This window comes from Polyodon spathula, chromosome 7 (assembly GCF_017654505.1).
Source record: "Polyodon spathula isolate WHYD16114869_AA chromosome 7, ASM1765450v1, whole genome shotgun sequence".
NCBI classification, from domain to species: Eukaryota; Metazoa; Chordata; class Actinopteri; order Acipenseriformes; family Polyodontidae; genus Polyodon; species Polyodon spathula.
The window spans coordinates 57,226,854-57,249,147 of NC_054540.1; the positions used below are offsets into that span (position 1 = coordinate 57,226,854).

The 22,294-nt window shown below is 37.7% G+C and overlaps 1 protein-coding gene across 1 annotated transcript in view; it reads left to right on the plus strand.

The window, feature by feature from the left end:
• Nucleotides 1–1,661: 1,661 nt before the first annotated feature.
• Nucleotides 1,662–22,294, plus strand: part of LOC121318911 (GRB2-associated-binding protein 3-like) — a 32,601-nt gene continuing 11,968 nt past the window's right edge. Inside the window, exons 1-2 of the mRNA XM_041256110.1 lie at nucleotides 1,662–1,917; nucleotides 15,590–15,899. Of these exons, the coding sequence (XP_041112044.1) occupies nucleotides 1,846–1,917; nucleotides 15,590–15,899 (382 nt within the window). The 5' untranslated portion in view covers nucleotides 1,662–1,845. The remainder of the gene's footprint in view (nucleotides 1,918–15,589; nucleotides 15,900–22,294) is intronic.

Consider the following 22,294-nt stretch of genomic DNA (forward strand, 5'->3'; position numbering starts at 1 on the left):
CTTTATTCATTGTCCTAGAATCTTTAAAAAAAAAAAGTTTTAATGACGTTGAAGTTAAATGCACTTCATATCAAACTGAAAATAGATATAACCCTGGGAGGGTTTCTCAGAGCTATTTACTCCAAAACATCATTAGCATGATATTTTATACAAAGTAATAACACCCGAAAAAGTCACCAAACGAGAAATAAACGATTTGGACATCCGATGCCAGGGCTTGTGAGGACCCTTGAGTGATCTCTTATTTGTTCTGGAGTTGCAAAAGGTGTTTCTTCTCCACCCACCCACCCATCAGACAAAAATAATGCTAATGACGGTTTGGAGTAAATAGCTTTGAGAATCTAGTCCCCTATGTTGCTTTGGTTCAGTAAAATGTCATTGCTGTCCTTTTATATTACCAGGGGTTAACATGGAGAAGCCCAAGCAGAACCACTGTCAGACCATATGATAGATCAATAAAATAAAAAACCAACCCATATTGCACAGTGGTCCTGATACTTAAGGCGACAGTGTGGTCCAGTGGTTAAAGTCCCGGCCTGGTAACCAGAAGGTCACCGGTTCAAATCCCACCTCTGCCACTAACTGACTCATTGTTTGTGAACCTGAGCAAGTCACTTCACCTCCTTGTGCTCCATCCTTTAGATGATATGTTAAATCAATGTCCTATTGTAAATGACTCTGCATATAATGTACAGTTCACATCCAATCTCTGTAAAGCTCTTTGTGATGGTGGTCCACTATAAAGATATTATATTGTAACATGCTGGACTAGTACCTATATGCTACCCTGTTATCACTGTAGGTTACCAGTTTGGGTTTATTGTCAAAATATCAAAATGTTACCAATGGGCATTGTAGCTGTCCATTTCATGAGCTGTCATTGAGTTGCTGCTGTATTGCCATTGGAAATTGGAAAGGGTACTTACTGTCCATGCAGACAGAGAGCAGTACTGTCAGATCATTTTCCATGTATTTGGAGATGAAAATGCTTCTTGGATAACAGGTTTAACATGAACAAGCCTCAGTGGGTCATACAAGGAAGCCAATTTAAAGGTTTGACATTTTATGTTGGAGTACTGTAAAAATGTGCTTTCAAATGTGGTTCTTCAGAAGCTTACTTTATGTCAGGTTTCATTAATTAACACCTGAACTTGTTCCTTCCTTCCTTAATTCCTAAGAGACATTATAAAACAGTCTTTGTAGGTCTTTATATAATATTGTTATATTGAAGTCAGATCTTTATGTGGATCTTAACAAGATTTAGATTTAGTTTTTTTTTTCTTTTCTTTCTGAATGCATTCATTGTATTGTTATAGAGCATCTTGAATTATTAGTATTGTTATTAGTTAGGAAACATTCCGCGCATACAAGACCTACTGCATCCCTAACCAAGACTTTTTTGCATAAATAAAGACCAGCTGGGAGGCAGTGTTGGATTTGAACTGGTTCTACTGGTGGTGGTGGGACCTCTCTCAGTGGCTCTTCCTTGATGCAGTTTTAACCAGAAGCTTGTCACTGTAAACACAGCAGCCTGATCACTGCTGCAGCCTTTATTATTATTATCATTGTTGTTTTTAAAAGCAGCCATCACGTGGTCACAATGTCCTGTCTGAATGCTTGTATTTATGAAGCACCATGTGCCTCAGTACTAGTGCATTGTGTTTAAATTAGTGGGAGGGGAGCCTTTTCTGTCACTGATCAGTGACTTGACTTCCTTCTCTCTGGCTCAGCAGCACTCCAGAACAGAGAAATTGACTGGTGCTAGTCTCTTTCACAGCAGTAGCGTTTCATACAATCCAGCTCCCACACTGGATTCGTTTTGTGCTCCGGCACTCACCTAACAACATGAGCGCAGGGGATGTGGTCTGCACAGGCTGGCTCATCAAATCACCTCCAGAAAAGAAATTAAAGAGATATGTGAGTAATATGAATGAAACTGTTCTCCTCGGCTGTGTATGTTCTGATGTATTCTCCTCAGCCTGCTGTAGTGTAGAGTTGTAGTTCGTGCGCTGTCAGTGTGTGCACAGATCAGGGCCACAAACAAGAGCTGGTAGCAATGCAGCTTGGGTTTGTGTTTTACATTGTATTTGATTATGTTAAACAAAGAAAACAAGCCATGCTTTTGTGACATATTTCATTTTGAAACCGTGCTTTAGTCTTCAGCAACCCATGATACACTGCATATTTAGAATCCTTTTACAGGATGATTTAAATTTTTTTATTAACATTAACATTTAGATTCTCAAATTGATTTCATTTGTGGAAGTATCTAACGTCTTTTAATATACCTTTATATATATATATAGCTCTGAAATTGTAGATTTAGCGCTGGCTTCATTGTATTCCTATTACATTGAGGAATGTAGGCTGGGGACAGTTTCTAAAGGAAGATACTGTAGTTGGAAACGATTGAAACATGCAAGTGTAGACCGGGGGGGTGGGGGGAGCGGAGGGAAGGGGCCTCTCCACTTGCAACTGTCTCCTGTTTTTGAAAATTAGGGTGTGTGTTACAAAACATAGGAAGCTCTATTACTGCTTAACTGTTAGAAAACAGCACGCCAGGCAGAAATAAGTGATGACGGATTTTATTAGCTTTAGAAACTAGTAGAAACAAGAGGCTGTCTGATTATTCAACACAGCAGGCTCATGTGCACACTATTGGGGCATGGACTGTCACACTATATCTGTGTGTATATCTAACAGTTTAAGACACTTAATGAGAGAGGCAGGAGTTTCTTTGTAGTAGGATGTCCAGGACAGCAGGAAAGAACACACTCTTTTCCTCCCAGGCAATGACTAGTGAAGTAGATTACAGATGGACTTACAGTAGCAACAGACAGCTCTATAAACATTATACATGTCATTAGGCACTAGGCAGCTGCATTATTTTGTGCTTTTGTGCTATTGCTTGTTCAAGTTCACAAGTAAATTGTGGATCTTCTTTACAGTAAAGGTTAGATTGACGTAGACTCGTCATGCAAAAAAAGGCATAATTGGTCAGCAAATATAATGCAAGTTCGTAATAAAAAACAGCTGAGGCAGCAGTCACAAACAGTTCTAGTCTTTAAGAATAGAATCTTATGCAACATTGAGATTGTCATTCTTTGAATTCTCAAATGAAACAGTATTTTTCCCTCTGAATTTTAGTAAACAAGGCTTTTTTATGTGATAAAAACCACAACAACAAACACTGTACTACTGTTCAATAACAGTGAGTAAAATACTAAATTTGTAGTCACTGCTGAGATCCAATTACTGTACCAGATTTTGAGAACAGCAATAGCTTGTTTTTATTCTAAAGTTACTTGATAATATAAGCCTGCTAAAATATGCTAGTTAAATATATATGTTAAATTGATTGGTCCACACTGCATCTGGCAGGAAGAACACTAAAGTAAATACAAAGTGGGGTATGTTTTAATATACAGTAGATGATGGGGGGGGGGGGGCGACATTGAACTTTACTGTGATGTCATAATGTAGTTACAATTTCTGGTGCCATGGCAACAGGAAGACATGATCTCTGAGTCATCAATCTGAGGGAAGAACCCATAATTAAAACGCGCATTAACAGGCACATGACCTTTCGCTCTGAAATGAGTTTCTGTCTTTGGTTACATGCAGAATGTCAGTGTCAGCCATATTTCTGCTTCCACACTTGTGATTTCCTTGTTAAACACACACTTTCAAAAACAGGACAAATATGACACCTAATTGTATAGCACATAAATGTGTTTTAGTAGAACCAATGCCAGTGCAATAAATCTCCTATACGGTAAAGCATGCTTACTTTCACTCCTGCAAACATTAGCCTTTGTTTACTTGCTATGTTTAATTATTACAAAGTGTTTAGAAAACTATAGCTAGTAAAACAGATATATTATTGATGTTGTATCGGCATTTCTCACTTGTTCTGTGCGTTCATGTTTATTTTGCCAGGCTGTGGGTGCGCTCCTCAGTTTGTCATCATCATTATTGCACAGCCAAATCTGAAGTGAACAGAATGTGTGTTAAGAGATCACAACACTTGCATAGGCAATTACTGAGCTTTAAACTCTATTTTAAAAGATATTCAGTACTTAGAGTTAAGGGAGACATACGTTCAGGCAAAGCATCTTTATCTGTGCATTCAGTTCTAAACACACTTTATCTGTCACAATTGCACAAGTTGTTGGGTAGCCACATGAAGGGCCATATTTTCACAGTTTTTCCTCCAGTCTTTAATTAACTCCTTTTTAAAACACCTGATCATTTTACTAAACTAGAACCAAGCACTCTCAAGGTCTTTAATTTTTTTTTCCACCTTCAAAAAATAAGAGTTAATCAAAGGAGTTAATAGGAGTTAATCAAAGGAGTTAATAGGAGTTAATCAGTGCTCATTTTGTTTAAAAAAAAACAAAACAAAAAAGAAAAGCATCCGGGAAAGAAATGTGGTGGAAAAACATTTCAGTTTTGTGAACAGTGGATTTGATTGGTAACATGGAGCACAAGCATAGGGTTATCTAAAGAAAATTCAATTGTTAATTTGCATTGCAAATTCGTGTAGTAATTTAGCGATAAAGATTGCAACAGTTTCCCCTTTGTTCCTGTAGCATTCACATTGTCATGCAGTCCACAGAGAGCCTCTGTGACTAACACTGCAGAGTCACTAACTCACCACTGCGCAATGATTGTAAACCAAATGATATGATTCACTTTTGATGAGAGAGGTGGGTGTTTATCTATATGAGAAGCAGCTGCAGGGTAAATGCACTGAAATATTGGGACGAGCGAAGTGTCATTGCATCACCATTTATTGACTATGTGGAGAGTAACTACACTGCATTCAGTTTAACAATAGCAGAGTAAAGCGCATAGTCTTATTGGCCCTCAGTCCCCATTAAATCTTTCTAATGGCTCTGGTGCAGCATTAAGAGAAGATGGGACCACAAGAGCAGCTTTGTACTGAACTACCATTGTATGAAGCGCTGGTAGACTGGTACCTCCCATGTAACACACTCGTATCGTTATATACAATACCAATGGTATGAACTGAAAGTACCACATCAGTGCTAATGGGTCGCTGTATCAACACTATATCGTACCAAATCCTTTATGTTGCATTTGCTGATGATACACTGGAATCACATTAGGTTGATTTTTCAAACTTCTCTGTAAGGCAGTTATTTCTCCCACTTTTTAACTTTCACAGCATTCAAAGGTTTTTTTTATTTTTTTTCCTGTGGTTTCATCCAGAATGCAGCTGCTAAGGTTTCATTTGTGGTAAAGCGTTATTAACAATAGCTATCTGGTGAAGTGGGCGTTGATCACAGGACTTGTTTTTGTTCAGATGTAATATCTCTCAGGCTAAAGGCAGCGACCTTTCCCGTTGTCCTCTGTGATCAGTGATGTGTGGTGCTTTATGCAAAGTTCTGTATGCGATACATACAGTAGCTAAAGGCACGCTTTCTTATGCTAGGGTCGGGGAAGTGAAGATTTTCAGAGGAAACTTTTGTTTTACAACAAACAGCACTTTGAAAAGCCGCTCATGTTCCAGCTGCGGTATTGAGGCGACCCCTAATTTTCCATGGTGGGGGTCCTAGAATGTTTTCCATCACATGGTGCCCCCCCCCCCCCACCTGCCACTTTTCATTGCTCTGTGCTGAATGTCATTTTCATCATTGAATTGCATAGTGGACGAGTGAGCAGTGCTCTGTGTCACAGTAGATGCTGGTACAGTATAAAAGATGGTATTGTTGACTTTCGCTCACAGCGGTACCTTTTTCCTTTTCTCTTTTACTTGTATTTTACATGCGCTCTGATTGCAGGCAGGACGGTAATGTCACACAGTTTAACAAAAAAAGTATTCGTCGCCTTCCTTTTCTTTTATAAGGCGTGGTGTAGAGTTTGAATTAGTTTGAACACAATAAACTATGCAATTAAAAATATGCCCCAGAGTGTGACATTCTCTATATGAGTCAGTAGCTTTCTGTGTGCTTGACAATTGCTTTTTTTTTTTTTTGATGGGCTGAGTTGCTGCTTCTTTTGTCCTGCTCGACTGCCCACAAGTTTTAAGAGCCTGTGTATGGTTAGAGATAACCCTTTGGCAGCCATTACTGACTGACATCAGCAAAAGTCACCCGCCTAGCTTGCTATCTGCCTCTTGCTAGAACGCGATACCTATTCCAAAGAAAAACTAATTCTGACTAAAGAGCACTGCCCAGCCTAACTGACAATGAAATTGCTTGTCTCCCAAAATGTGTTACAAAGCATCAGTCTGGTGATGGTGTTTTAGCAAATGAGTTTCACAAGAAATCCTTGTTTTTCTGTGCCCAGATGCCACAAGGAAATATGAATTATTGACTATGCAAACATGCATGTGTTCCATGCAGTTTGCATATAGTAGGCTACTGTTTTGCCAACCACACTGTTTTGCACACATCTTGTTTATGTTTGAAATCTAGAAACTACCAGCAGTGGTGTACTTTTGATTACTAGAGAATTATTAGAAATTATTACAATATGAAATAGGTAGTAAATGCGTGCTTCATTTTGTTGTCGTTGAGGAATTAATAGGAGATTTAGGAAGCCAATAGTCACAAAAGAATGAATATATTTATTTTGCATTGCATGTAAATAAATTCATATTTTATGTAGTTACAATATGAGCGTCTAAAGAACAAACTTAAAGAAGAAGCCGTTTGTATTAGGGGCTTGTACAGTAAGTTCTTTCTTTCTTCAAGGTGTGAAATCGCATTCCAATAAAATGCAAATCGGTCATGCAAATTTTGCAATAAACAGAAAATGCAAAGTCCTCTGCTCCACGTCAACCCGTCCCATGTGACTGCTCAAAGAGGATCCAGGTAATGGAATACTTCCATCAATATTACCTGCCGCACACCTCCATTTGCTATATAGGGCTCCAGTGCTCAGATTTCAAAGAGAGTTCCCTGTTTGCTTGCCTGGCATGTCACCTGTGCAGTGTGTTTGGGTCAAAGCACGCACCTGGCTGTGAAGCACGGCAGTCTTCAGTGGAAGCAGCTGGTTAGTTAATTACAGGAAAGAAGGGGTTGAAGGGGCGGGGACAATTGCAACTGTCCTGGTGAAATAACCAAGGAAGTGTCCGACAATATGAAAGCGAGGCTTGCAAACAAAGATTTCTGTAACCTAGTTTAGCACCAGCTGTATTTTAATTTTTAAATCAATATATCAATATTTGTCATCAGGTGACAAATAAATACAGTTTGATATTATATTATATATATATATATATATATAATATATATATATATATATATATATATATATATATATATATATATTATATATATATATATATGTGGTGTGTTGTGGACATACATATTGAAATATTATTCTAACACATACACACACACACACACACATATATATATATATATATATATATATATAATTTAAAAAGTTACATTGTAAAATAGATTGTGATAAGTGCTGCAAAAGAATACAAAATAATCACAACAATGCTGTTAATTCTGTTCAGATGTTACAGGCTCTAGTATAATAACGTTGGCACGCAATGTACTGTACAGCAACACAGTCGAAAGCTAAATAAAGCATTAGCTTTTCTACAGTAGCAGTACAGATGTCCAAAACAACAGATGGAAGTCGTGATTAAAAATAAATTCTATTCCCATCACAGTTTCTACAGTGTGCTCTGGTGCAGGTACGGTGTAGGCCAGCTCATAAACACACTGTACGTAATGAAGCACACGGCATCTCCCAATAGCTCATTTAGAGAAATCTTTGCTCAGCTTTGTGGCACGATATTGTAGCTCTGCAATGAAAGGCCACTATTGACGATGGGTATAGTCATGTTTGTTTTCTAGTTTTGTTTAAGATATGTTGATGACAGGGCAACATGCCCAGCCTTTAAAGCATCGTATAATAATTATTTTAACATGTTATGACATGTAGTGTAAGCATACACTGTTCCATTGTATCAGACATAGTCATAATTACAAGCTTGTCAATATGGGAGTTCACTTTTGTTTAACAGAAGTAGTCACCTTGTGATATCGTCTTGCTTTATTGAAACTGCAACCTCTCTAATTTGAACCTTTGCTGTTAATTCATGTAATTATCAAAAAAAATATTTGTCAGCAATTGTCTGTTGTTGCAAAATGCGCTGACAAATCAGAACAGGTTAAGGAGCACATCCTTGGTATTAAGAAACAAAATATTTGTCGCAACTTTCATTTTTTTGTTTACTGTTGATTAATAGTCAGATTTCTGGGCTGAGTTGCCTATTGAGACTGATGGCTGGTTAGTAATAACATCTTTATTTTTATATAACTCCTTTCATAGTGGACCACCATCACAAAGCGCTTTACAGAGGCTGTGAACTATGCATTATATGCAGAGTCACTTACAAGAGGACATTGATTTAACACCTCATCCACAGGATGGAGCACAAGAAGGTTAAGTGACTTGCTCAGGGTCACACAGTGAGTCAGTCAGAGGCAGAGGTGGGATTTGAACTGGTGACTATCTGGTTACACGGCCTGGATTTCTGGACCACACTGCTTCCTAAATTTAAATCAAAGAAACCATAAACAGCTTGGGGTGCTGGTCATTTTCAGGTGAAACACAATGTCTTCAAGTTATAGAAACAATAATATATAAACAAAATGATGTTAGGTCTATTATATTGATATTTGCTGTTAAATTATCAGGTTTTTATTTTATCCATGCTGGTCATCTAGACTGCCAATGGGGCTACAGAGGCTTTTGTTTTCAGAGGTTACAGCGGAAGCAAAAGACAAAAAGAGAGAGGAAGTGAATTCAGCACCAGAGTTTCAATCCTCTCTTACAGTATGTTATGCCATACTGTGAAATGGTTTACATGTTCTTGTGTTATTCCTGTATTGTGAAATCCTGTGTTTTCAGGGGATTGTCCTATAGATTTGGAAAAAACAAACCCAAAGGGATCCAGGCACCCCCATATATGTTCTTATGTATAACATGCATACTCAATTAGAAAACATTCATAAGGGACTTCATCTTGGAATATCTCAGAATAATGAGCTAGTTTTTAGAGCTTTAGTTTTTTTTTTAGCACATTTTTCACGTAAAACAAATGATAAATGATACAACAAGAGAATTTTAAATGCACAATTATAAAGTCAGGCTTATTTTTGTTGTAATACCCATTAGCATTCTATGTGGTTGCCAAGTCTGTGACAGTTAAAGACATGTGTTATTTTGCACTGGGGGTTGTGATTTTCAGCTCTGAAATGTTTGTTCCTGAGTTGCTGCTGCTCAGGAATGGAACACCTGTCCACAAAAAGGCAGCTGAATGTTTGGGAAGCTCCCAGCATGAGCACAGCTTGTGCTGTGCGAAAGCAAAGACAACGACGCACTGAAAGACAAATGAAAACCCTTACAAATGACAAATAATCACAGTAATAGCGTCCCCCTGATGGAACATGCATGCAGTTACCTTTCTCTTTTGTGAAGCCTTATTTTTGTCACAGGGTAACATTTTCTTAACAGTGGGTAGGGTCACGTAGCCTTTTAAGTGCTGCACCAAAAATTAAATCTGGATTAAAGCATTTCAAATCCAAACTAAAGCCAAACACATATGTATCATAAAATGAACCTTGTGTGCAGCGTCTCCTTCAGCCTCAACAGGCCTGGGATACAAAAACAAAGAACCGATTAAAGACACTGGCAAAAGAAAGTTGGTATTAATACACACACACACATTAGACTCACAAAACTTGAAGAACTGTCTTAAGGAATTCTTCATCAAGGTCTGTTTGTTTTTGTTTGTTTTTGTTTGTTTTTTTAAGCCCATTTGAAATCCCTTTCAGACTTTTAGAGAGGGTTTATTCGTTTATTCTCGTGTTTCAAAGCACCTTTAAACCTTAAAACAATGTTTATCAACAACCTTTAAAAAAAAAAAAAAAAAAACGAAAGCATTCTTTAAAAACATATTGCTTTGTGCTTAGGCCCCAAGTCTCACTAAACTCAAAAGGCTTTCTTGTTGTGAATTTAAACTTCCACCCCCAATCACTCTCTAATGATGTCCCAAGCATTGCAAGACGTGGTCTTCTTTTACAACTTCATTTGTGTCTGTCCAAAATTTAATAATTTAAAAAAAAAAAACAATTTTATTTTATATTTTTACTTAATGATTGGTACACAATGTGAGTTTCAGAATAGGGCTAAATCTACAATATATTTAAAGAATGGATAGATTACTGTGGTCATTTTCCAGGAAAATTTAATGAGTGACAACTAAAACGCTTTTCACAGTATTTCAAGCATTCTGCAGAAGTCTGCAACTGCACGTTGAATATTGTTTATCAGAAGTCAAACAGGCTTGTTGCAAAGATTTTTAAAAAAACAAATGTGATTAAACCCATTTTCGAGCTGCAGCCCTCGCAATGTCTTGTTAGTATTATACAGTAGAAAAAAAAATGTTAAAAGGATTTTTCACATATTTTCAGGGCAGGTCTAGCTGTGACGTTAGTTTCTTTGATATTCTTGAAATTCTAAGAAAATACATTGCACATACCAACACCCCCCCCCCCACACACACACACACACCCATGCACACACACACACACACACACACACACACACACAAACACACACACACAAAATAGCCTTTACACTGAGTTGTGTCCCTATTGTATTCTTAACTCGTAATATTCTTTGTAGGATATTAAATCCATAACCTTGTAAATGCAATTCAGTATCCACATTTTATCAGCTTTACAATAGTTTCTGATTTCATCCACTCCTTTCCTGTCTACACCAGATTTGAGATATACTTCTGATGATATTATGGAGGTAACCTGAGAGCGTTTACTTGGAAAATCAGTCAATTTCCAAGAAATTCATTGCATTATGGGTTCTGTAAAACCAGTCAGAAAAGTTTAAAAGGTGAACATTCATCATACACTTGCAAGCAGTTTTTTCCATTTGGCACAGACGCTTCTCTCTTGAGTGTATCCCATCCCTCCTCTTAAATCTGGAACAGTTGCACTGCACAAAGCATTTCAAACAATGTTTGTTCACATATTCAAATATTAGCAGCGCTACAGCAGTCTATTTTTGTTCTGGTTTTGCTGCATTGAAATAAGTTATTTTCATAGAGGAAACACTACTGCGAGTTGCGGTATCCATCATGATAAATAAACACAAAACCAGTCGACAATTAGAATTGCAAACTGGCCCACGAAGGGTTACGTATTGGTTATCATAACCCTGCTACTCTAAACAGCTTTGGGGCTTCATGTAAGGATGTAACGGGATCTCGTTGTACAGCAGCTTCACAACAAGGGATCACTGTAGAGATATAGTGAGATTGATTCCTGTGTGTAGTGCAGTGTAGCTGCCATGGCCGCTTTGTGACACTGCACAAACATGCTGGAAGAAATATTACATTCAAAAATCAAATCATCTTACAAGAAACAGCCATGCAGTTCAAAACAATCTACTGTTCATAAAGAAAATGATCTCTCTATATATTTTATTTTAGTTTTTTTTTTTTTCCTGGGAGTTACCACAGATACCTGAAATGAACCATTTGCACTCTTATTAGATGACCACCTGCCTATGCTGTGTCTTGTCATTAGACATATCTCTGAAGTTACGTATCCTTCCTTCAAACACCCTAATACTTGACTAAACAGTCCTTGACTTTGAATAGATAAAGGCATTTTTGTTTTGTAGTCTTTCCCTTAAAATGAATGCATTCTGCTGGGGCTTTCAGCGCTTGCCAGAAAGGTCAGAGAATTGCAGATACCATCATGGCTAGCCAAAGAACTAGCCAAACAGACCAAAGCTGTTATTTTTGAAAAATTTTATTTGCTGATCCAAAACGTTTTGAAACTATGTTACTGGCAACTCTTCATGCAACATTTTTCAGATTCCAAAGCTTCAGCTTACTCTGAACTAACTGACCCGACTTCCATTAAAAAAAAAAAAAGAAAGAAAATAATATTAAAGTAAACCAGAGCGGATATCAGGCTGAATTCCAGGGGTACCATTAAAAGCTATCTGTATGACCCTAGAGTTCTCTCTTCATGATGCTGCTACAAGATGGATGTGCACAGATGTTCTGTTTGTGTTTACATGCCAAAACTAATCAAAAACACAAGTGTTGTTGTTGATCGCTGGGTTATAACTTTCCGTAATATTGGAGAGGTTGTGGGAATGTAGAACAATTAGTGCTGGATTATCTGTGAAATGGAGGTATTTTGGTAATGTGCAAGGTTTTCCTTTTCTTAATGTGTTTGCTGAAGTGTTTACCATTAATGCGCCAACAATGTGTCTTGCACATCAACTGAAATCGACACCCTTCTAATATGAATTCCCTGAGCAGCATGTTGGTTTTTGAGTAAACGTTGATGGAGTTGAATTGGGTGGAAAAAGACCGTCTTCAAGTCTTGAGCATTTTGTGAAATATTGGGTGTCAAAACATCATCTTTTTTTGGCCTGCTGGTTAAATAAACAATACCCATATTTAATTGGCAACAGTACATCTGCAAAAAGTGGATCTGAAGCCACAGGTGGTCAATGCTTGTGAACACTGTATGCAAACAAAAAGGTCAGCATTTATAAAGTTGTATTCAAGTGAACCCAATCTGTGCCATTTTAAAAAAAGGGGAATTAAGTTATTTGGAAGTTATTATAATGCACTGGGTTTAAAAAGAGTTCCCCTTATCTTCCATTAATACATACAGTGCAAGACTGCTGACAAGGAGACCGACAGCTGCCAGCTAAGTGATCTGAGCTCATTTGCAAATCTCTCTCCATAATCAACCCTACTGTACTTAAATTTATCAATTTATGTAAATTCCCCTGCATTCTTAGAATATTTGTGAGCAGATAATGAATGAATTTTGAATCACATGAATGAGACTCACTGCCCCCACCCCCCCTCTACCCAGGTTCATTGCCATGAAGTTGGAGCAAAAACAAGGTCACACGATTTTTTGCTCAGTCACACATTATTTGTCTGTGGTCATGTGATTTGCTGGTGGTCACAATGTGAGTCAGGAGGGAACTAGTCTCAACCTTGTCTGTTGTGTTTAATTATTTATTTGGATGGGAACTTGGTGCGTTTTCTAAGCACCACTAGTTTTGTAAAATCCTAATTTTTAAAAAAGAAATGGTGGCAATATTTAAGGCAGGAAGGCTCTGGTGTAATGATAGGAGAACCGGGGCTGACGTGAGGAAAGTGAATTTCAATGAGGTGGTAGTAAAGTACTTTAGGTTAGGTTACCATAACTGAATGCTTTGTACTTTGAATGAAGTTGAATTGACTCATATGTGCGCTTGCATACTCTTTACACATTTCTCTTCAGATGTAAAAAAACGAATAAAAAGTGGTTTGTGGGTCGGTAGCTGATAGATCCATTTTGCCCAACTTCCTGTTTATTTTCCTTGCATTAACAATATACTAGCTTTGATATCATGAGAGCACTGGCACTTAGAGATATGGTGCTGCAATGCAACATATATATATATATATATATATATATATATATATATATATATATATATATATATATATATATAAATTTACAAAAGATACTTTGTCATGTCATATGACATTAGTGACGACCTGTACACCAACTGTTCGTAAAATGTCATTAAGCAAAATTCTTAAGTAACATGTTATCTAAAAAAATGATTGAATAAATACATAATATAGCCGGATATATACCCTAATAATTTAGCAATTGGCTTAGCAAGCACTACTACTAAAACCACTAGGACTGTTGTACACATAGCTGGAATATATAGCCTCAGTTTAGCCCTTCCCTTTCTAAAGTGTCCAGTGGAGCTGGTTACTGTTTTTGTTTTGTTTTTTCTTCTTCATTAGTTTCAATTTGAGTGACTCAGACCGAGCCAGTTAAATGCACATCTTGTCAGAACTGGGTATGTGTCAGAGTAATCAGCCACAAGGAGCCCTGCCGGCTGGATTGCAGTGCAAAGCGATCAGCCCTGTAGCAGCAGCCTGCCACGCACACCATACTGTATGGTTTTATACTAGGCATTGCTCGGCTCTGAAGCTTCAACTCTGCTCAAAGTGAAAGGAACATCAGACAGGATAAAAACACACAAGTCTTTGTTGCAGCCAAATGCACTCTCTTGGATCTTCGTGAGCCTCTGTTAATTAAGCCACATGTACCTCCCATTTGTAAACAGTTATTGCTGTCTAGTTATGTGCTAATGTCAGCCTTCACAGGTGTGAACTGACAACCACATTCACTAGATGTATCGTACTGTACATGGCTAGGTGGGTGTCTGTGGTATAAACAGCCAGTTTCTTAGTTTGCATGAAATGTGTAAAAGAAAAAGAATCATGTCTATGAACACAAGTCAGTTTAAAGTCTAAAGTTATTATTATTATTATTATTATTATTATATATTATTATTATTATTATTATTATTATTATTATTATTATATAATAATAATAATAATAATAATAATAATACACTTTTTTTATTTCACACAGCCAGTTCCATTTAACCTTGACTAACATCCATTTGGATAAAGTTCTGTGGAAAGAAAAGTTATTTTACAGGTGATACAATGCCTTAGTACACATGCAAATGTACTATTTCCCTGTATTGTTCAATAATACTCATATGAAAATTACTAGTGGCTCTCTCACACAGTTTTTGCTTGTTAGATCCAGGGAGTAGTAATAGTGTTAGATCTATTATATATTTAATGTAATTCAGGCCTTTTTAAGGAGTGCTAGCGAAGTTAGTGAAAATAGCGAGTATTTTTTAATCAGGTAGAAAACCAGTGAACAACAATCAGATAACAGAAATTTAATAAGTCATATTATTTATATAAGTTAAGGATCTGAAAAGTTGTCATATATGCATCTAGAGTTAATACAATCACAGTGTACTACTATTTGTCATATTATTCATACAAGTTAAGGATCTGAAAAGTTGTCATATATGCATCTAGAGTTAATACAATCACAGTGTACTACTATTTGTCATCCCTAAAATTAACAACGCCTTCCTGTTTGTAAAAGCAGCCATGAAACGAAAGGGGCAAATACAACTCCCTCCTATTACAAGGGTAAAAAAAAAATAAAGAAAAAGCAGTTGTATTTACTGCTCTCCTTTCTCAAGAACTGCATTCTTATAGAAATATCTGGCAGTAGGCTTGAGGCAAGCCATACATTGTGTGCTGTTAACTTCCTCTTTCAAACGTTTTCTGATTCTGGGAAATGCTGTATTTCCCCACAAAAAGCCTGACCAAAAATAAAAGTAGTGGTGTCTGAGTGTGAGGCCAACTCAGTTTGTAAATGCTTCATAAAAAAAACACAATCCCATAACTGAAGCAGTTAGGTAAAGTCTCTGTGAAATCAGGTGTGGGCAAATCTAGCACCAAAGTCCTTAAAACAATGTTGTACAAACTATGATTTAATTTATCAATACAGTGTGGGCTTTAAAGAAGAAAAAAAAAACTCTTAACAAAACAGTCCCCAAACCAGTTGTGTGAATTGGGCTCAGTTAACCCATCACTTCACAACCCTAGTGATTCTCTCTGGCTCACTCCCTTGCTGTGCTTCTCCGTTGTCCCTAGGCTTGGCGGAAGCGCTGGTTCGTGCTGCGTCAGGGGCGGATGAGTGGAAACCCTGATGTCTTGGAGTACTACCGCAACAAGAACTCCAAAAAGCCTCTGCGCGTGATCAACCTGAATGAGTGTGGGGTCCGCATGCACACGCGCTCCGACGCCGCCGTGGTCAAGAAGGAGTTCATGAATAACCACGTCTTCGTGGTGAAGACCTCCTTCCGCACCTTCTACCTGGTGGCCAAGACCCAGGAGGAGATGAACACCTGGGTGCACAACATCAGCCAGATCTGCCACTTCGGGCCCCTGGATGATGGGTCAGGTACAGTAGGAGGAAACCATCCCGTTCTTATGGTCCAGTAAGGACCTCCTAATCTTCCATCAGGTCCATGTCGGTGATTCAGAGGCCCAGCCATGTGAAAAACATCATTTTTAAAATACACATTAAGTTCTGATGCACTCCATTTGAAATCGAGAATCGTAAAGTAAAATAGAGGTGGGAGGTGGGAGGGGTGAGAATTACTGAGGATTATTGTTTTGGGATTTCTAATTTCTGTGCATTGACTTACCTCCAATGCTAGTCACTCATGTGGATCACTGGTAACAGCCTACTGCATAAACAACAATAATAGATAATGACTCAAATTGCCCGGAACAAACGGGAAGATATGAAAACAGTGATACTCTACACAGTCAACACGAGGCACACAAAGGCAACCATACACTATCTATCATACAGTAGAACCACATTCAACACCTCCAGACAACTCCTCCTTTTTTAGGTGGAAAATACATTCTTTATTTTAAAGCTTTATGTTGCTACTTCTGTTATTGTTAATATTTGGTTTTCATTTTGGCCACCTGCAAAAAGGCCAGAAAAACAGGGTTAAAATAATGTTTTGCGCCTGGCTGTGGACACCCCGGGAAGCGATGCTTAAATCTCTTAGTTTGGTGTCTTTCCCATGTTTAAACGTGGCAGGCAAATCTGCCAATAGGCCCATGTACAGTAAGCCTCACAAAAATAAAAACAAGTGTTAATAATCCTTTTAAAACAGCTAATTGGGATTTTCAGTACAGAATATGAACATGAATTTTTAAAACTAGCAAAAAAAATAAAAATAAAAAAATCAATGTTTTTAAGTGCAAGAAAAATAACATATTACAATAAAGTATGTATTATTAAACATCCACTGTCGCTGAGATGCTCTTGCACACTATAGTTCCAATTGGATAATGCTTCTAGGTGCGAATTGGCTCAATTTGACAGCATACTGTATTGTATAACTGGTTGTTATAGTATGTGTGAAGAGAAGGCGCTTCCTTTTCACTGGTTAATGCAGCACACACAGGTGTAAGTCACTGGGCAGGTAGCCACTAGTGAGGTTGTTCTCCAGTTTCATCATTTTTATCAGAATTACCAGCAAAACGTCAGATGATTCCAATCTGTAAAGAAGCATGGTGCTGACTGAGTTGTGATAGTGATTAGTTGTAATCATAGTGTTTGTAGTTCTACAGCACTTATTTTAGGAGCAGAAGTCACTGTAGTGTTTTATCTTCCATCATAACAGGCTTTTTACTCTCTCTCTCCGTACTGTTTAAACTACAGCCCAGTCATTACACAGGCTGTTCCACTGGTGCTATTCATCTGCACTGATCTTAGCTCGAGCCCTGTTTTAATAACAGCTTTTAAAAAATTCTCTACGCTTGTTATCAAGGCGATCCTGGCGACAGAAAACTGAAATAAGTTGCTTAGGTTTTAATCTATTGTGTTTATTGGTGCATGGATCAGCCTCACTCACATTATTCCAGGAGTAAAAAAATGTTTAAAAAAAATACAAAGTTCCAATGGGCATCAGGCACTCAAACGCTTACAGAGATCTGCAAACAAGCTCTAGCCCTCAACCACCACCATGCATTAACAGCATCAACAATCCCTATCACAAAACCAGCAGGGGCTCAGAGGAATGTGGTGCCACTGCTATTATAGTTTAAACAACAGCAACCAGGGCCTGGGGGACTGGATTTCCTGTCTTTTACAATGAACCAGATATACAGTATTCTATAAGCTACCATCGATTCCAAATTCTGTAACTTCTACATTTAACACGTGTTTCAAAAAAGTGTGGTAAATAAAAAATAAAATATAACAGTGATCACCTAATGATGGCAGAATTACAAGGGCAATAGCTGTTCTCTGAAATGTGCTTTGGTCTTTCCTTTTTTTTTTTTTTTTGCTGTTGTGAATTTAAATTAAAAAAAAAAAAAGTCAGCTATGTGCTGCTTCCGCAGTCTGACCAGATCAGTTATGCAGCTTGGCGACATGCTGTGTTTGCTGTGCTGTCAATGAACCTTTGTGACATCTGTTTATCCAAACTGTACCATATTGTGTTATAGCAGAATAATGGGATTTGGAATCTCAATGAAAGCGACCGGCAGAGAGATTCCCCTTGCAGCTGCATTCCTTTTCAATTCTGTTAACAGCAATGTGATAATGGGTTTACTTGTCACTTAAAACCAGCAAGGCCCTCCTTGTCTCCTTCCACAGTGCCTCAAATACAGCTGGGGTCAGATCTGCTTGAGGTTATCTTGTGCTTGACAGTAGCTCCTCACAGTTGCAGAATGAGAGGGTCAGCAGTACAAGAGACGCAGGGGTCACTCCGAGTTCACTATATAGACTGGACTGCCTGTGGAGAGCCTCAGGTGTCAAATCTCTGATTCCATCATGAGGACTACATGGCAGATATAGTTTTTATTTATTTATTGATCACTTTATAAATTCTTATAAATCCATTTTTAGGGGTTCTTTGATGTGTCCTTGTTTTGACATGGTTAGTGAAATTCTCTAAAGTTGCCCTATAACAAGGTGGGGCTATGTGAGCTTTCTTTGTCAAACTAACAGGGCTGTATCATAGCCTCTGTCTGGCAGGCAGGACTGGTTGAAGGCCTTTGGAGATCTCACATGCTGTTTGAGAGCACAGCGCTTGTTTAATGCAATACTGTTTACCTGATTTTCAATACCAGGACATTTTCAAGAAGTGTGCACTTTCGGTCTAAACATAGTTACAGACTTTGCATGTTCTTTGAAGTGTTTCCTGAATCTGGTATTAGTCCTTTAATGAGCATTTCACTATTTACATATTTCAGCTCAGCATTTAAAAATGGTTACGCTGGAAACAGATTGATTTTGTTGTTAACCCCTTCAGTTATGCATCTGAACACTGGTAGTGATTACCATTAATAAGCACACTCGGTCACAATCCAGGCAACTTAGTCAGAAGTCAGATGCAAGATGCTTCTTGCTTACTGTAGTCCTGGAAATCACAAATAGTTAAGTAAAAAGAGTAAACATAAAATTCAATAAATTGTTAATTCTACGGTTCTGTTTTTAAATGAAGGACCCTGTGTTTTCACTAGAACTGCATTGCAGCATATTGAAAATCGTATTTAACGTAGTCCACTTGTTGCAGTACATGCAGCATGTTTAATGGAAAATCTGATCAACACAGTGGCTGCTAAGCAGACCTAGCAGTGTTTTAAACAACACAAGGTCAAGGTCCTTAGCTGTGTCCAAACAGATAGAGTGCTGTTTGAATGCTTTCTGCTTGAGTGTGTACTTAGGCACTTAGGCACTGAGTTTATTGGTTTACCGTGTGTCTACAGTGATGATGTAACATTCTAGCAATGTTTTAATACTGCCTTTGCGGTTTTTTCGTTTTTTTTTTTTTTTTTTTTTTAATTATACTGATAAAGATGTCCATATGGCTCCTAGTTCTAAACAAACAAACAAAAATAAACTGTTACCCTGATCTGTCCATGCAAATATCAGAACATAATATGTTCGAAGCAATATAATATATATATTATATATATATATAATATATCATATATATATGTGTGTTCAGTTTATTATACACTTCAATAGTCATTCTTTCTAAATCACGGGGGGTCAGACAGTTCGTATGCTTCAGTTCAATGTTTGAGTTTCTATTTCTTTATTTGATATCTCATCACACGCAGCATGCTTATAGTGCTATAATGTTTTGCAAAGTATTTTTTTACACACATTTCCGTTGGAGACAATTTGTTCTGGGGATTTCCCTTCAATAACTTATTGAAACTTTGATGTCTGTGTAAGGGGGGGGGGGGGGGGTCCCTATCTTTCATCTATATCAGTGATTATATGTATCAGTTTTTTTTTTTTTTTTTTTTTGCATTTCCATCATCTTTCTGGGCAATGTACTTTTGAGGTTACATATTTCTTTGCAAGGAGTATCATTTAGTGGTATAGGTACTCCTACCATGTCATTGTATTGGACAAACAAACATAGATGCACCAAGCTGTTAAATCAGCATTCTGAAAGTGTATCCCTTTGACAGAATACTAGGGCTTTTTTCACTCCAGTAACAAGTTCATTGTAAACACAGTCTTGACTGTGAGTGGGACGGGGCCTCTTGAGTGAGTGTCATTCTTTTATTCAATGCCTCTGGTTCCAGAAGGAGGAGTGTGATTGATGTATCACAATTCCCAGTTTGGAAATTAAATCTCCCACTTAACTTAGACATGCAGATATTATTTTGTTTGTTTCGTGGAGCGTAAAAATTCATAATGTATTTTTTAAAATGGTTTTAATGGATTTATTGAGATTCTCCAGTAAAAAAAATTTTGTTTGTTTTTTTTGTTTTTTTAATCTGTTACTGTTGATTTCTAAAAAGAAAGTGAGATTATTCTTAGACTGGGCTGCCAGAATGAAATGTGCTTTAAATAGCAAATATCCAAACCCATTTCAACACTTCTACATGACAACACTGTGTCAACACTGTGTTAACCCTAACCCTAACCCTAACCCATTTCAACACTTCTGCACAACGCCTCTGTGTCAACACTGTGTTAACAGAAAATTGAGGGTATTTCTGTTGCAACATTTTTTTTTAAGTAAAAGTGTGTTGAGAACAGGTAGTTTATCAGTAAGTTCCAGTTAGTATTTTTTTTATTTTTTTTAATATAAGTAATTATATTGCATTGCTGGTGCCCTGGACCAAACTGCCTTATCCGCGGGGTGCAAACATACCAGCACAAACCCCAAACGCTGGCGTTAATATAGTGTTCCCTGCACTACTGTTTGTCACTGTTCATCCCAAATGTGAACTCCTTACTGTTGACAAGCTCTGCACTTCCATGCATATTCAGGCAGGGTTGCTCAGCAATGACTGTTGGTTCACCAGATAGACGCACTGTGGTTTTGAGAGCTTTGAACGGCTGTGCTGCTGTATCTTTTTCAGTTTAACCACTTCTTGTTGTGCATTAATAGAGAGGAATGTCAGGGAGCTCTGTATAGATCGTATGGGAGTTCAGATAAGACCATGTCAGAAGGAGAGTCAAGAAACATCCACTGGCATCTTCATAATGGGGTAGGACCTTGTAAAGCTGTACTGGATGCACTCTTTGGCTAATCAAGGTGTTTTAGTGCTTGAGATAACACCATATACACCCAGTATAGGTGTAGCACTTAGAAAACCATTTCAAGAAGCCAAGAACAGCACAGTTGAGCTGCAAATGTGATATTTTAAAGGGAACCTGTCTTGCCAGGTTTCACATCCAAATGCTTATTTAAAGTCATTGTGAGGGAGGTAAAGTGACTCCCCAGGGAGGTCAGGGTGAGTTGAGTACAGTTGGAGGAGGAGGAGGAGGCCTCCAGTCATCTGCTCTGACCACTGTGCCACATTGCCATATGAACTGCACTTTATTTCCATTTCTCACTTCTGATCTGCACAGTGACAGTCACGTTACTGTACCAACATTGCAACTGCAATTTTAACTTCAGGTTGCTATCTGCATTGAATGCACAAACCGCGGCATTGGGAATGCGCCTTCAATGCTGCAGGGATTTTCAGTTCAGCAATTCAGGTCACAAGCATGCTGTGGGTGTGCAGTAGCAATGTGGTCTTACATAATGCATTTTCACTGCGGTAACTTAGAGGAGGGATAAGCAATAGCATTAGCGACATTATCACTTTGGTATCATTTTTCTTGTTTTGAATCTTGTTTCTTTGCTGTTTTTTTTACACACTCTGGGCTATTCAGGTATTTCAAATGCTAGAATAAAAAAAATTGCTGTTACTTTATCCCTCTCTGTCAATTTCTTTCCATTGGTCTGTTTGCAAGTGGCCTTCAGTACATGGAAGTTGGTAGATACCAGTCTAAAGATTTGTAGCGTTGCACTTGATAAATCAGTATATCCTGAATCCAAGAGAAAAAAAAAAAAAAAACATGCAACTGACAAACCAAGCGAGAAGTCAGAAAATCACAGGAATGTAATGTTTAATTTAAACGTTAACAGATTTCACATGGTTTAATAGAATACAGAGCACTCGTCTTCAGTTCTAGGAATGACGCTGTTGGGAGGCTGATGGTAAAAGCACTAACCTTCAGGCTGTATTGATATCTGCAGCCTTGCTCTAAAGACAGGAGAGCCTCATGAGTCTTTCTTTATGTATGTCTTGAGTTTTAGGAGAGTTTCAAACCGTACTGTATAGCAGTGCTATGAATGAAAGAGTATTTTTTTTTTTTTTAAATGCCAGCATGAACATTCCTGACATCTCTACTACCTAAGACTCTCTGTGCGTTGAATATCCACACAATTTATTTATATACATTCCACTGAAAATAGATTCTCTTTCAGTGGTTTTTATGATGTAGAGTTTCTGTAGCACAGGGAT